Here is a 15,821-nt window from a genome sequence, read left to right as displayed (position 1 = left end):
GATATATAATAATAAGGTATTTGAGGTAGATATGTACATGAAGGCAGGGTAAAGTGACTAGGCATCAGGATAGATAATAATAAGGTATTTGAGGTAGATATGTACATGAAGGCAGGGTAAAGTGACTAGGCATCAGGATAGATAATAATAAGGTATTTCAGGTAGATATGTACATGAAGGCAGGGTAAAGTGACTAGGCATTAGGATAGATAATAATAAGAGTAAAACAAAGAACAGAGTAGCAGCAGCAAATGATGAGTGTAAAAGTGTGTGTGTATGTACAGTATATGTGTTTGTGTTTGTGTTGTGTCGGTATGCATGTGTGTGTGCGTATGTAGTGGGAGTGACAGTGTAGTGTGTGTGTGAGAGTGTGTATATGGAGTGTATAGAAGGTCTAGTGAGTGTTCGTAGGATCAGTGCAAGATAGAGTCAGTGCAGATAGTTCGGGTACCATTAATTGACTATTTAGACGTCTGGCTATTCAGCAGTCTTATGGCTTGGGGGTAGAAACTGTCTCTTGGTCCGAGAGCCGCTCCGGTACCGTTTGCCGGACGTTAGCAGAGTGAACAGTCTATGACTTGGGTGGCTGGAGTCTTTGGCAATTTTTCGAGCCTTCCTCTGACACCGCCTGATATAGAGGTCCTGGATGGCAGGGAGCTCGGCCCCAGTGATGTACTGACCTGTCTAATAACTAGAAGGGGAATCCCCATTCAAGTCAATGGTCTGTGATGGTATTTCTATGGCCTCTGCCTGTCTTCCATTGTGCTGCCTGCCAAACGTGGCATATGGAGAAGGCAAACACACTGTCTGAGGCTTTGCTCAGGGCGATGGAATTGGATTCACTGCTCATTTAGTCTATATGTCACACACTATACGCACGACAGCTGTATTCTGACCCTATTCACAAACAACCTGACATTCAAATCAAACACAAGCGCATCCAGGAATAGAAGAGGACTCAAATCTAGGCCATTTAACCGTCCGTTGAACAGACAACTCTGAAGTCTAAAGTGGCTCCATTCAATTCTGTTTGAGTTCCATTGGAATTACTGTCACTCATAGCAGAGAGGATTGAGGTAATGTGTAAGAAGGTTTGCTCATATAACATTTGGTATGAGAAAAAACAAACACCTATTTGAATGAGATGAGTCTTGAATCCAGTGTCTGTATTTTTAAGTTGACTATTGCTTCTATTGATACTGTTCTCTTTGATTCACTGATGCAGTCACTGTGCTGTATATGCGTCATTGGAGAGAGAGAGAGAACTAAGGAGTGAGTGTGAAGAATTCCTAGTGTGGGATGTCTGGCACTTGCTTCTGCTGAACGTGAGAGACTGTTGTGGGGGTGGAGCCAAGGACTTGTGACCCTTGGAAGTCCTTAGTGGGTAGGAGGTGAAAGGTCATGATATAGACGACCAGGATGTACAGTTGAAGTCGGAAGTTTACATACACTTAGGTTGGAGTCATTAAAACTCGTTTTTCAACCACTCCACAAATTTCTTTTTAACAAACTATAGTTTTGGCAAGTCAGTTAGGACATCTACTTTGTGCATGACACAAGTAATTTTTCCAACAATTGTTTACAGACAGATTATTTCATTTATAATTCACTGTATCACAATTCCAGTGGGTCAGAAGTTGACTGTGCCTTTAAACAGCTTGGAAAATTCCAGAAAATGATGTCATGGCTTTAGAAGCTTCTGATAGGCTAATTGACATATTTCGAGTCAATTGGAGGTGTACCTGTGGATGTATTTCAAGACCTACCTTCAAACTCAGTGCCTCTTTGCTTGACATCATGGGAAAATCAAAAGAAATCAGCCAAGACCTCAGAAAATAAATGGTAGACCTCCACAGGTCTGGTTCATCCTTGGGAGCAATTTCCAAACGCCTGAAGGTACCACATTCATCTGTACAAACAATAGTACGCAAGTATAAACACCATGGGAACACGCAGCGATCATACCGCTCAGGAAAGAGACGCATTCTGTCTCCTAGAGATTGTTATCCTGGCGCCGACGAAGATGGCGGCCTCGCGACTAGCTCTTAGGAAACTTTGCAGTATTTTGTTTTTTTATGTATTATTTTTTACATTATTAGCTCAGAAAGTGTTTTGCATCATTACATACAGCCGGGAAAAACTATTGGATATCAGAGCGGCGGTAACTCACCAGCATTACGACCAGTAATACGACTTTCCCGAAGCAGATCCTTTGTTTGCTCTCCCCAGGGCAACTGAACTGATTCCAGCGGCTGACCCAAAACATCGCCGGAGGAGGAGAGGCACTCGGAGCGGTCTGCTGGTTCAAATTAGGAGGCGCACACACCACCCACCGCTTCCAAGTATTCTACTCGCTAATGTTCAGTCTTTGGTCAACAAGGTCGACGAACTACGGTCAAGGATTTCTTTCCAGAGAGACATCAAGGCCTGTAACATACTCTGTTTCATGGAAACATGTCTCTCTTGGGATATTCTGTCGAAATCGGTCCAGCCAGATGGGTTCTGTTCATCGCGCAGACAGGAATAAATATCTCTCCGGGAAGCAGAAGGGCGGAGGTGTGTGTTTCATGATTAACAACTCATGGTGTAATTGTAGTAACATACAGGAACTCTAGTCCTTCTGTTCACCCGACCTAGAATTTCTCTCAATCAAATGCCGACCGTATTATCTCCCAAGAAAAATTTCTTTGGTTATGGTCACGGCCGTGTATATCCCACCTCAAACCGAAACCACGACGGCCCTCAAAGAACTTCACTGGACCTTATGCAAACTGGAAACCACATATCCTGAGGCTGCATTTATTGTAGCCGGGGATTTTAACAAAGCAAATTTGAGGACTAGGCTGCCGAAGTTCTATCAACATATCGACTGTTGTACTCGCGCTGCTAAAATCCTCGACCATTGCTATTCGAACATCCGGGATGGTTATAAGGCCCTCCCCCGCCCTCCTTTCGGCAAATCTGACCACGACTCCATTTTGCTTCTCCCTTCCTATAGGCAGAAACTCAAACAGGAAGTACCCGTGCTAAGGACTATTCAACGCTGGTCTGACCAATCGGAATCCACGCTTCAAGATTGTTTTGATCACGCAGACTGGGATGTTCCGGGTAGCTTCCGAAAATAATTTAGACGTATACACTGAAACGGTGACTGAGTTTATCAGGAAGTGTATAGGTGATGTTGTGCCCACTGTGACTATTAAAACCTACCCTAACCAGAAACCGTGGATAGACGGCAGCATTCACGCAAATGTGAAAGCGCAAACCACCTCATTCAACTATGGCAAGGTGACTGGGAATATGGCAGAATACAAACAGTGTAGCTACTCACTCCGCAAGGCAATTAAACTGGCAAAACATCAGTATAGAGACAAAGTGGAGTCGCAATTCAACGGCTCAGACACGAGACGTATGTGGCAGGGTCTACAGACAATCACGGACTACAAAAAGAAAACCAGCCACGTCGCTGACACCGATGTCTCGCTTCCAGACAAGCTAAACACCTTCTTCACCCGCTTTGAGGATAACATAGTGCCACTGACGAGGCCCACTACCAAGGACTGTGGCCTCTCCTTCTCCATGGCCAACGTGATTAAGACATTTAAGCATGTTAACCCCCGCAAGGCTGCCGGTCCAGACGGCATCCCTAGCCACGTCCTCAGAGCATGCGCAGACCAGCTGGCTGGTGTGTTTATGGACATATTCAATCTCTCCCTTTCCCAGTCTGCTGTTCCCACATGCTTCAAGATGGCCACCATTATTCCTGTATCCAAGAAAGCAAAGGTAACTGAACTAAATGACTATTGCCTGTAGCACTCACCTCTGTCATCATGAAGTCCTTTGTGAGAATAGTTAAGGATCATATCACCTCTACCTTACCTGTCACCACAGACCCACTTCAATTTGCTTACCACCCCAATAGATCTACAGACGATGCAATCGCCATCACACTGCACACTGCCCTATCCCATCTGGACAAGAGGAATACCGTTCATTGTAAGAATGCTGTTCATTGACTATAGCTCAGCATTCAACACCATAGTACCCTCCAAGCTCATCATTAAGCTCAAGGCCCTGGGTCTGAACCCCGCCCTGTGCAACTGGGTCCTGGACTTCCTGACAGGCCGCCCCCAGGTGGTGAAGGTAGGAAACAACATCTCCACTTCGCTGATCCTCAACACTGGGGCCCCACAAGGGTGCGTGCTCACCCCCCTCCTGTACTCCCTGTTCACCCATGACTGCGGGGCCAAGCACGCCTCCAACTCAATCATCAAGTTTGCAGACGACACAACAGTAGTAGGCTTGATTACCAACAACGACGTGACCGCCTACAGGGAGGAGGTGAGGGCTCATCAACAAAACAAAGGAGATGATCGTGGACTTCAGGAAACAGCAGAGGGTGGACCCCCCTATCCACATCGACGGGACCGCAGTGGAGAAGGTGGAAAGCTTCAAGTTCCTTGGCGTACACATCACCGACAAACTGAAATGGTCCACCCACGCAGACAGTGTGGTGAAGAAGGCGCAATAGAGCCTCTTCAACCTCAGGAGGCTGAAGAAATTCGGCTTAGCACCTAAAACCCTCACAAACTTTTACAGATGCACAATTGAGAGCATCCTGTCGGGCTATATCACCGCCTGGTACGGCAACTGCACTGCCCACAACCGCAGGGCTTTCCAGAGGGTGGTGCGGTCTGCCGAACGCATTACTGGGGGCAAACTACCTGCCCTCCAAGACACATACAGCACCCGATGTCACAGGAAGGCCAAAAAGATCATCAAGGACATCAACCACCCGAGCCACTGCCTGTTCACCCTGCTATCATCCAGAAGACGAGGTCAGTACAGGTGCATCAAAGCTGGGACCGAGAGAATGAAAAACAGCTTCTATCTCAAGGTCATCAGACTGTTAAATAGCCATCACTAGCACTTTAGAGGCTGCTGCTGCCTATTGAAAACGCCATAAAAAGACAGACTACGGTTTGCAACTGCACATGGGGACAAAGATCGTACTTTTTTGAGAAATGTCCTCTGGTCTGATGAAACAAAAATAGAACTGTTTGCCCATAATGACCATCGTTATGCTTGGAGGAAAAAGGGGGTGGCTTGCAAGCCGAAGAACACCATCCCAACCGTGAAGCATGGTGGTGGCAGCATCATGCTGTGGGGGTGCTTTGCTGCAGGAAGGACTGGTGCACTTCACACCATAGATGGCATCATGAGGAAGGAAAATTATGTGGATATATTGAAGCAACATCTCAAGACATCAGTCAGGAAGTTAAAGCTTGGTCGCAAATGGGTCTTCCAAATGGACAATGACCCCAAGCATACTTCCAAAGTTGTGGCAAAATGGCTTAAGGACCATGAAGTCAAGGTATTGGAGTGGCCATCACAAAGCCTGACCTCAATCCTATAGAAAGTTTGTGGGCAGAACTGAAAAAGCGTGTGCGAGCAAGGAGGCCTACAAACCTGACTCAGTTACACCAGCTCTGTCAGGAGGAATGGGCCAAAATCCCAACTTATTGTGGGAAGCTTGTGGAAGGCTACCCGAAACGTTTGACCCAAGTTAAACAATTTAAAGGCAATGCTACCCAATACTAATTGAGTGTATGTAAACTTCTGACATAAATCATTCTCTCTACTATTATTCTGACATTTCACATTTTTCAAATAAAGTGGTGATCCTAACTGACCTAAGAAATTGAATTTTTACTAGGATTAAATGTCAGGAATTGTGAAAAACTGAGTTTAAATGTATTTGGCTAAGGTGTATGTAAACTTCCGACTTCAACTGTATTTAAATAGTCAGATAAAATCAAACTTTATTTAAAGTGCATCTAAACATTTCAGTACACTTGACATTGAACTGAAATACACAACATTAGCTAACTTCTTTAAATTGTGGAAATTCTCAGAAGTTATTGGATCTTTCCTCAGCTACTGAATGTGATTAATGAAAATAATAAATGAAACAAAATGGCTGCTGGTTAGATTTTTCCCACCACAGTAATTCCCTGTGAAATCCAAAGCCATAAATATGATACAAGGCTAAATCTCACCAGATGAGCTTTTCAGGCTCATTTAAATTCTTTACAAAGCAGCATAAATTATGAACAAAATGTTTTTTTATAGGTTTTTGGCTTGTTTTTTTGTTGGCAGTGTTGAATGTTCGGTACAAGGCTGTACTGTGCGATTATATACTGACTTAATTTATAATTCATTTGTGATAATAACCTTTGTGTGTCTCTATGCGATAAGGCTTGTGTGTATGTGCATTGTGTCTTTGTAAATGTGCTTTGTTTGACTACATCTGTCAAGTCTCTTGTGTGTGTGTGTGTGTGTGTCTCTGCCTGCATGTGTCTACGTCCCTGGCTCTGTGTTTATCTACAGAACTTCTAACCGTATGTCTCTCCCTGTGTGTTCCAGTTCGACCCAGAGAGTTCAGGCTTCATCAGTACAGAGCGGTTCAGGGACCTGCTGGCGGCCCACGGCTCGGAGCTGGACCCTCACAAGCTGGAGGTTCTATTGGCCCTCGCCGACGGCAACGCAGATGGAAAGATCTGCTACCAGGACTTTGTCAACCTGGTGAGAGTCACGAGTCACTTCCTGTTACCATAGTAACTGATAACCATAATGATTGTATAAGCATAGCATTGATTATACTGTACACCGATTGGTCATGTTGAGACATATAGTGGAGAGGAAGTGGTCTTATGATATCAACCCTCTATAAATGCATCTATGCCACTATCATCCTTCTACTCACCCAAGTCTCCATGGATATTCCATGGTATTAGACAAGACAACACAGCTTGGTCTAAATTGGCACTTTCACACGTCGTCTAGCTCCTGTTGTGTTTAACTTGAGAGTTTGAACTCTTGACCCTGGACGGTGAAGTCATCTGGAGAAATAATCAATTGTTTGGAAACGTTTAAAGTTGTGGCCGGTGGGGGGTGGGTTTGTGAAGGTTCCCAACTCTCCCCTCTCACTTTCCCTTTCTCCTATTCTCTCTTTTTGTCTTCTCCGCTTCCTGCAAAGCTGTCCATTGTCTTGTACAGTGGGCTGAGAACGGGCCTGTGGGAACTTGTGAAAGGGGATCTTTGATTGGTCGGTCCTGGTCATGTCAAAGGTCAGGGCGAGGAACTGGAAGTGGGACAGAGAGGAATGAGGAGCATGTACTCAAGTGATATGTGTGTGTGTGTGTGTGTGTGTGTGTGTGTGTGTGTGTGTATGCGTGTGTGTTGGGGGGCGTGGCTGCTATTGTTACCCACAAAGACCGCCCCTCACCCCCCATGGCTTTCACATTCACTGGAACCACAACAGAAGCCAAGCAGGGTGAGGGAAGGATAGATGGAGAGAGGGAGGAGGAGGTGTGGCAGTGGGAGTGGGAGACAGGCTTGCTGGGGTTTATTTGCAGTTCTAGCTTTACTTTGCACAGCTGCCTATTCCATAAAGCTGTCAGCGTGATTGGGAGTTATTGCCTAGCTCTCTCTTATCTCTCTCGCTCTCTTTATCTCCCTGCCTCTTCTCTCCGTCTCCCTCCCTCTCGCCCCTCGCTCTCCTCTCCCTCCCTCTCGCCCCTCGCTCTCCTCTCTCTTCCTCTCACTCCTCTCCCTGACAGTATCTCCCAGTATAGCAGTAGATTGTCCCTGGTCCCTCAGTCCTTGCTGGATGAATACCAATCTCTCTTCGCTGTGGGTGAATAGATAGAACAACATTCCCATTCTCTCTCTTTTTGAAGAGAAGAGAAAAGAGGACAAGAATCGCCCCTGCACTGCTGGAAGAAAGAAGACTGTGTCTTTATGGGGTTGGGCCATGTGGGGTGACCTGGAGAGGAATGTGTGTGTGGGGTGTGTGTGTGTGTGTGTGTGTGTGTGTGTGCGTGTGGTGCAGAATGTGTGTGTTTGGTACTGTTTGATCCCACTCTCTTTTTGGCTTTGGGGCTGGGAGTGGCCATGGTAACCTACAGTCATGAAGAATCCCACACTATCGCTTGACTGCAATCAAGACTCACATAATTGTGGATCTATTCAATTTGAATGGTCATTATAGATTGAAGAATGGTGCTATTGTAAACTACTTTTAGGATCGGAGAGAGAAAGAGAGAGAGAGAGAGAGATGTGGGAATGAGAGAGAGCGAGAGAGAGAGAAAGAGAGCGAGTGGGATGAGAGAGAGAGAGAGAGAGAGAGAGAGAGAGAGAGAGAGGGGAATGAGAGTGAGAGTGAGAGGGGAATGAGAGAGAGAGAGAGGGAGAGGAATGAGGGAGAGAGAGAGAGAGACTTGTCCACATTCCATGTTCCATAGGAGGACCATGAATATTGCTAATCTGGGTAGAAGGGCTGCGTTGTCAGGCAGCTGCCGCCAGTACTTGGGACGAGGAGAAGGGCTCAGCGGTTGCTAGGTGACGACAGAGGCATTCTGTTGCTGGGGCGAGGTGGGAGGGTCTGGCAGCGTGGTTGCTGTCACAGTGGGATGTAGGATGGAGGGGCTCACAACGTAGGGGAGCTATGACGACACACTAGGGTGTTGTAGAGAAGCCAGCAATAGTTTCAAGACCTGTAAGGTTGGAATTTCGCTCATAACAGTCTCACTCTCTCCATCTCTCTCTCTCTATTCCTCTCTCTCCCCTCTCGCATCCCTCCCTCTCCATAAATCTCTCTCTACTTCTCTCTCTCCCTCCTCCCTCCCCTCTCCCTGCTAGATGTCCAGCAAGCGCAGCAACAGCTTCCGGCGGGCTATCCTCCAGGGGAGTCGTCAGCTGAAGGGGGCCGGGGCCCTGGGGGAGGAGGTGGGTCTGGGTCTGTCCCAGAGGCTGGTGAGGCACATCGCCTACGAGACCCTGCCCCGGGAGATCGACAGGAAGTGGTACTTCGACAGCTACACCTGCTGCCCACCACCCTGGCTCATCCTGGCTATCACCATCGCTGAGGTAAGGTTCCACTCATGTAGGGGTAAATCCTAAATTCTACTTCAGTCAAATTTCCCTTAGTCATGCATGAATGTCAATGGGAGACTAAGTGAATATTCGACTGAAGTGTAAAGTTGGCATGTGCCCCTGGGAGATTTAGGGCTTAACCCTTCTGATGAGGGTTTGATGCTGTAAAGTATTGGTTTTGATAACCAAGAGAACCCTATCGTTCAACTTCTCTTTTCAAGATAGTGTGAATTGCCTTTTGTAAAGTTTGTCCTTCTTTTCTTCTAACTTGGTAGGACTGGGAGATAGCAACAGTATCATTTATATTTTGCCCTTGGCTTTGCCCAACTCCCCATTGAGATAAGCCTTTGAAATCAGTCTATACTACTGTGAAACTACATTGTTCATGGAGGCAACCTAAATATCTCTGTGTTACCCCAGCCTGGGTGCCAGACAGAAGAATGAAAACTAAAATGTGTCTCTTAGGCTAGTACCCAGGCTAGATCTTATATTCCTCTACAATAACTTCCCCTCCCGTCCTCTAGGTGGCAGTGTTCATGTACTATGGTCTGCAGTTGGACCGCTGGGTGCTGCAGGTGTCCAGTCCCCACTTCCTGAGGGGCCCGCTGCCCTACCACCCCCAACTACGGATTCAGGCCTGGAGATACGTCAGCTACGCCTTCATGCATGCAGGGTGGGTACCTAGCCTGGGTCGGGGAGGGTAAGACTATGCCCCCCTATGATCAGATTATGTCCCAATATACACACTTGCATACTACTTAGTATTTGGTGATGTATTGACCGTGCATGCTAATGCTAAGTATGAATATTGGGGCAGACTGGCCAGCTGGCATTTCGGGTAAATGCCAGATGGGCTGGTCCATTTTTTTATTGTTAGAAATGCTAGGGCCGATTTCTGGTCCCAGTCCGCCCCTGGCTCTTCCCGAAGCCTATCCTCTGTTATGTTTGTCAATCAAGTCCTGGATGTGCGTGTCACAGTCATGTACAGTCCTACAGTGCATCAGAAAGTATTCAGACCCCTTGACTTTTTCTACATTTTGTTAGGTTACAGCCATATTCTAAAATTGATTAAATTGTTTTTTTCCTCCTCAATCTACACACAAATGTTTAGCAAATGTATTAAAAATTTGAAATATCACATTTACATAAGTATTCAGACCCTTTACTCAGTACTTTGTTGAAGCATCTTTGGCAGCAATTACAGCCTTGAGTCTTCTTGGGTATGACACTACAAGCTTGGCACACCTGTATTTGGGGAGTTTCTCCCATTCTTCTCTGCAGATCCTTTCAAGCTCTGTCAGGTTTGATGGGGAGCGTCGCTGCACAGCTATTTTCAGGTCTCTCCAGAGATGTTCGATCGGGTTCAAGTCCGGGGTCTGGCTGGGCCACTCAAGGACATTCAGAGACTTGTCCCGAAGCCACTCCTATGTTGTCTTGGCTGTGTGCTTACGGTCGTTGTCCTGTTGGAAGGTGAACCTTTGCCCCAGTATGAGGTCCTGAGCACTCTGGAGCAGGTTTTCTCTCTGTACTTTGCTCTGTTAATCTTTCCCTCAATTCTGACTAGTCCTCCAGTCCGTGCCGCTGAAAAACATCCCCACAGCATGATGCTGCCACCACCATGCTTCACGACAGGGATGGTGCCAGGTTTCCTCCAGACGTGACACTTGGCATTCAGGCCAAAGAGTTCAATCTTTGTTTCATCAGACCAAAGAATCTTCCCATGGTCTGAGAGTCCTTTAGATGCCTTTTGGCAAACTCCAAGCGGGCTGTCATGTGCCTTTTACTGAGGAGTGGCTTCCGTCTGGCCACTCTACCATAAAGGCCTGATTGGTGGAGTGCTGCAGAGATGGTTGTCCTTCCTTCTGGAAGGTTCTCCCATCTCCATAGAGGAACTCTGGAGCTCTGTCAGAGTGACCTTCGGGTTCTTGGTCACCTCCCTGACCAAGGCCCTTCTCCCCCGATTTCCAAGTCATGTCCAATCAATTGAATTTACCACAGGTGGACTCCAATCAAGTTGATCAATGGAAACAGGATGCACCTGAGCTCAAATTCGAGTCTCATAGCAAAGGGTCTGAATACTTATAGTACCAGTCAAAAGTTTGGACACACCTACTCATTCATGAGGTTTTCTTTATTTTTACTATTATCTACATTGTAGAAAAATAGTGAAGACATCAAAACTATGAGATAACACATATGTGTCTTCTGTAGCTCAGCTGGTAGAGCACGGCGCTTGTAACGCCAAGGTAGTGGGTTCGATCCCCGGGACCACCCATACACAAAAATGTATGCACGCATGACTGTAAGTCGCTTTGGATAAAAGCGTCTGCTAAATGGCATATTATTATTATATTATTATTATTATATGGAATCATGTAGTAACCAAAAAAGTGTTAAACAAATCAAAATATATTTTAGATTTTAGATTCTTCAAAGTAGCCACCCTTTGCCTTGATGACAGCTTTGCACACTCTTGGCATTCTCTCAACCAGCTTCATGACGTAATAACCTGGAATGCATTTCAATTAACATGTGTGCCTTCTTAAAAGTTAATTTGTGGAATTTCTTTCCTTCTTAATGCGTTTGAGCCAATCAGTTGTGTTGTGACAAGGTAGGGGTGGTATACAGAAGATAGCCCTATTTGGTAAAAATCCATATTATGGCGTGTGTAGATTAATGAGGGAAAAAAATAATTTAATCAATTTTAGAATAAGGCTGTAACGTAACAAAATGTGGAAAAAGTCAAGGGGTCTAAATACTTTCCGAATGCACTGTGTACTGTAAATACATTGTCATATCTACTCTATGGCTCTGTAGAGCAGTGTTTCTCAATCTATTCCTGGATGTGTGTGTGTCGTGATATTACTTAAGTATCAGCTGTCTCCTTTCCAAATGATTATGCTCCCACACACACCAAATCTGCTTCGTCATGAGAGCACATGGTCGTGGCAAGCCATGCATTACTAAACACACACACACACAGCTCTGAGAGAGGCGGAGGCTGCTGGGAATATAACCAAATGTCTAACGTCCCAAAGCTCTGGCTCTCTATCAGCAGTGTGTGTAGGAAAGGTCGTTCAGTATTGTGACTGCCACACACCCAGAATCCACACACACGTGTCCTTCATGCCTACAGAGCCTGCACTCAGCACTGACATGTGTGGGTGCCACAGCAGAATCCAAAAGACAGGAGTTCTCCTAGTTGTCCCTCTCTCTCTCCCAGCTTAGTGGACATAGTTTAACCTTCCCATTTATAACATAGCAACGATAGCATGCCAAAACCAGGCCAAAAAACCCAATGTGTTTCAGCCTCAGATATTATGAACACATTGGTTTAAAATCCCTACAGCGGAGGTATCCATAGAAACAAATCCCCAAACAGAATAAAATCTATGAGTTGTTTTGTTGAAGCGTCCAAGAGTCCTCTTGGTGTAGTGAGAGAATGAGAGAATCATTGTAGTTGACAATGAGACAAGGGCGATATTGATTGGCTTGTGGAGGAGCAAGGCTTTGTCCAAATACACAAGGACGTTCCACTGGAGATTAAAAGGACTATTCATTTCCCAATGCTAACCAGTCCAAGAGGGATGCCTCCACACACACACACACACACACACACACACACACACACACACACACACACACACACACACACACACACACACACACAGCACACACACAAAAGCACACACACAAAAACACACACACACACACACATGCACATGCACACACACAAACACACACACGTTCCTATGAGAATACATCCCGTTGTCTCTACACAATGGCACAGACAAATACATGGATCACTGTCATTCTCTAGACAACCACAAAGGAAAACAAAGAACGCAATGCTGTTTTCACTGAGCTGCTGTACAGTACACTCAATGCCAGCTTAAAGGCGGGAAAATAAGTCAAATCCTGCTTTTACATTGATGATAACATAAGGAGTTAAGCAGCCGAAACGTGATAGAGCAGAGATGCCGTTCAAATCTTAAGTGTCTGGGAAATGGCTTAGTCTTTGGTCAATGGTAATCTACAAAATTTGTCCTAGACCCCCTAAAATAAAAAATACAATAAAAAGTAGTCCTACCTGTAGAGTTAGTGGAGGGTTGTCCTGTGCTGTTTGTGGACAGATACAGTTGAAGTCGGAAGTTTACATACACTTAGGTTGGAGTCATTAAAACTTGTTTTTCAACCACTCCACACATTTCTTGTTAACAAACTATAGTTTTGGCATGTCAGTTAGGACATCTACTTTGTGCATGACACAAGTAATTTTTCCAACAATTGTTTACAGACAGATTATTTCACTTATAATTTACTGTATCACAATTCCAGTGGGTCAGAAGTTTACATACACTAAGTTGACTGTGCCTTTAAACAGCTTGGAAAATTCCAGGAAATTATGTCATGGTTTTAGAAGCTTCTGATAGGCTAATTGACATAATTTGAGTCAATTGGAGGTGTACCTGTGGATGTATTTCAAGGCCTACCTTCAAACCCAGTGCCTCTTTGCTTGACATAATGGGAAAATCAAAAGAAATCAGCCAAGACCTCAGAAAATAAATTGTAGACCTCCACAAGTCTGGTTCATCCTTGGGAGCAATTTCCAAACGCCTGAAGGTACCACGTTCATCTGTACAAACAATAGTACGCAAGTATAAACACCATGGGACCACGCAGCTGTCATACCGCTCAGGAAGGAGACGCGTTCTGTCTCCTAGAGATGAACGTACTTTGGTGTGAAAGTGCAAATCAATCCCAGAACAACAGCAAAGGACCTTGTGAAGATGCTGGAGGAAACAGGTACAAAAGTATCTATATCCACAGTAAAACAAGTCCTATATCGACATAACCTGTAAGGCCGCTCAGCAAGGAAGAAGCCACTGCTCCAAAACCGCCATAAAAAAGCCAGACTACGGTTTGCAACTGCACATGGGGACAAAGATCGTACTTTTTGGAGAAATGTCCTCTGGTCTGATGAAACAAAAATGGTACTGTTTGGCCATAATGACCATCGTTATGTTTGGAGGAAAAAGGGGGCAGCTTGCAAGCCGAAGAACACCATCCCAACCGTGAAGCACAGGGGTGGCAGCATCATGCTGTGGGGGTGCTTTGCTGCAGGAGGGACTGGTGCACTTCACAAAATAGATGGCATCATGAGGAAGGAACATTTTGTGGATATATTGAAGCAACATCTCAAGACATCAGTCAGGGAGTTAAAGCTTGGTTGCAAATGGGTCTTCCAAATGGACAATGACCCCAAGCATACTTCCAAAGTTGTGGCAAAATGGCTTAAGGACCATGAAGTCATGGTATTTGAGTGGCCATCACAAAGCCCTGACCTCAATCCTATAGACAATTTGTGGGCAGAACTGAAAAAGCGTGTGCGATCAAGGAGGCCTACAAACCTGACTCAGTTACACCAGCTCTGTCAGGAGGAATGGGCCAAAATTCACCCAACTTATTGTGGGAAGCTTGTGGAAGGCTACCCGAAACGTTTGACCCAAGTTAAACAATTTAAAGGCAATGCTACCCAATACTAATTGAGTGTATGTAAACTTCTGACCCACTGGGAATGTGAAGAAAGAAAGAAAATATAAATAAATCATTCTCTCTACTATTATTCGGACATTTCACATTCTTAAAATAAAGTGCCGATCCTAACTGACCTAAGACAGGGAATTTTTACTAGGATTAAATGTTAGGAATTGTGAAAAACTGAGTTTAAATGTATTTGGCTAAGGTGTATGTAAACTTCTGACTTCAACTGTATGTGCATTCTGTTTGTGTTGTTGTAGGATTGGGAGGGTATCAGCAGTGTTGTTGAGCCAGTGAAGGGATTACATTGTGGAGGGGTGTAATATGTCGGACATATCACAGTCAGAGAGATCACTACGCAGCCAGTCAGATAGATAGAGAGAGGAGATGAGGGACACTGTAAAAGCCTGTTAGGGATCCAGCACCATCGTTGGACTGAGAGGACAGAGCTAAAATCTCAGCCAATGATGACGCATCAAACGTGTCAACTGCCAGCACATGGCAGCAGGAGCCAAGCAATGCTGGATCAATACTGAGACATCATCTACAAAAGGTTTACCGGAGGTTTATTGCTGTTCCTGAAGTGTTCCCAGAATGTTGATGCACTAGCACTAGAGCCAAAACCAGTGGATAGCACTGCTGCAATACAGTTGGCCTAGTTCGGATGTTGTAGTAAAGCCTACATGTTAACTCCTTTCCCTCCACAAGCATATTATTCCCAGTCACCATTGGCCCTTTAAACATGTGTTGTTGTTGATAATGGCGGTATGAGCTGCTTCCTAGAGCTGCTGTAAGCCCCCCCAGGGGAGACTATTACAGTATGTTCACTAGATAACCAATGTATGTTAAATGTCTTACTTGCTCTGTGGGCACGATTATCTTTCAGCAACACATTGCCTTCCCTCCATCCATCCCTCCATCCATCCCTCCATCCATCCATCCATCCATCCATCCATCCATCCATCCATCCATCCATCCATCCATCCATCCATCCATCCATCCATCCATCCATCCATCCATCCATCCATCCATCACTTTCTACAACCATTGGGTTGGGCTAATTTAATTTACGAATTATTAGCGTTCTATTAGCATTTTATTAGAGTTCTTTATTACCTAGGAACACATTATCTGGCCAGTATAGGCTAATTAAACCAGATTAACCTGGACTCGGCTGATAATACATTTAGTCTGGTGCTCATTGTGGGAGGGGGTAGAGAGTATTCTGATTTAGATTAAATTACTGTATGTCACTTACTCTCCTACAAATGGATCCTAAAAGCTATAGAGGCATCCAATACAGAGACTTAAAACAAATGTCCGGGCCCGGATTCATACAGCAT

General features: G+C 45.1%; 1 protein-coding gene across 3 annotated transcripts in view; it reads left to right on the top strand.

Annotated features, from left to right (window-relative positions):
* The window catches only part of LOC121553962 (rhomboid-related protein 3), a 66,097-nt gene that overhangs the window by 32,948 nt on the left and 17,328 nt on the right, over positions 1-15,821 (top strand). For all 3 annotated transcript variants that reach the window (XM_045205232.1, XM_041867367.2, XM_045205233.1), the window contains 3 exons: positions 6,427-6,585; positions 8,704-8,931; positions 9,462-9,610. In XM_045205232.1, coding sequence (XP_045061167.1) covers positions 6,427-6,585; positions 8,704-8,931; positions 9,462-9,610 — 536 coding nt within the window. The remainder of the gene's footprint in view (positions 1-6,426; positions 6,586-8,703; positions 8,932-9,461; positions 9,611-15,821) is intronic.

Source organism: Coregonus clupeaformis, chromosome 20, assembly GCF_020615455.1.
Source record: "Coregonus clupeaformis isolate EN_2021a chromosome 20, ASM2061545v1, whole genome shotgun sequence".
Classification (NCBI taxonomy): Eukaryota; Metazoa; Chordata; class Actinopteri; order Salmoniformes; family Salmonidae; genus Coregonus; species Coregonus clupeaformis.
The sequence above is the reverse complement of the archived record's forward strand: the minus strand, read 5'-3'. Positions and strand labels throughout refer to the sequence as shown.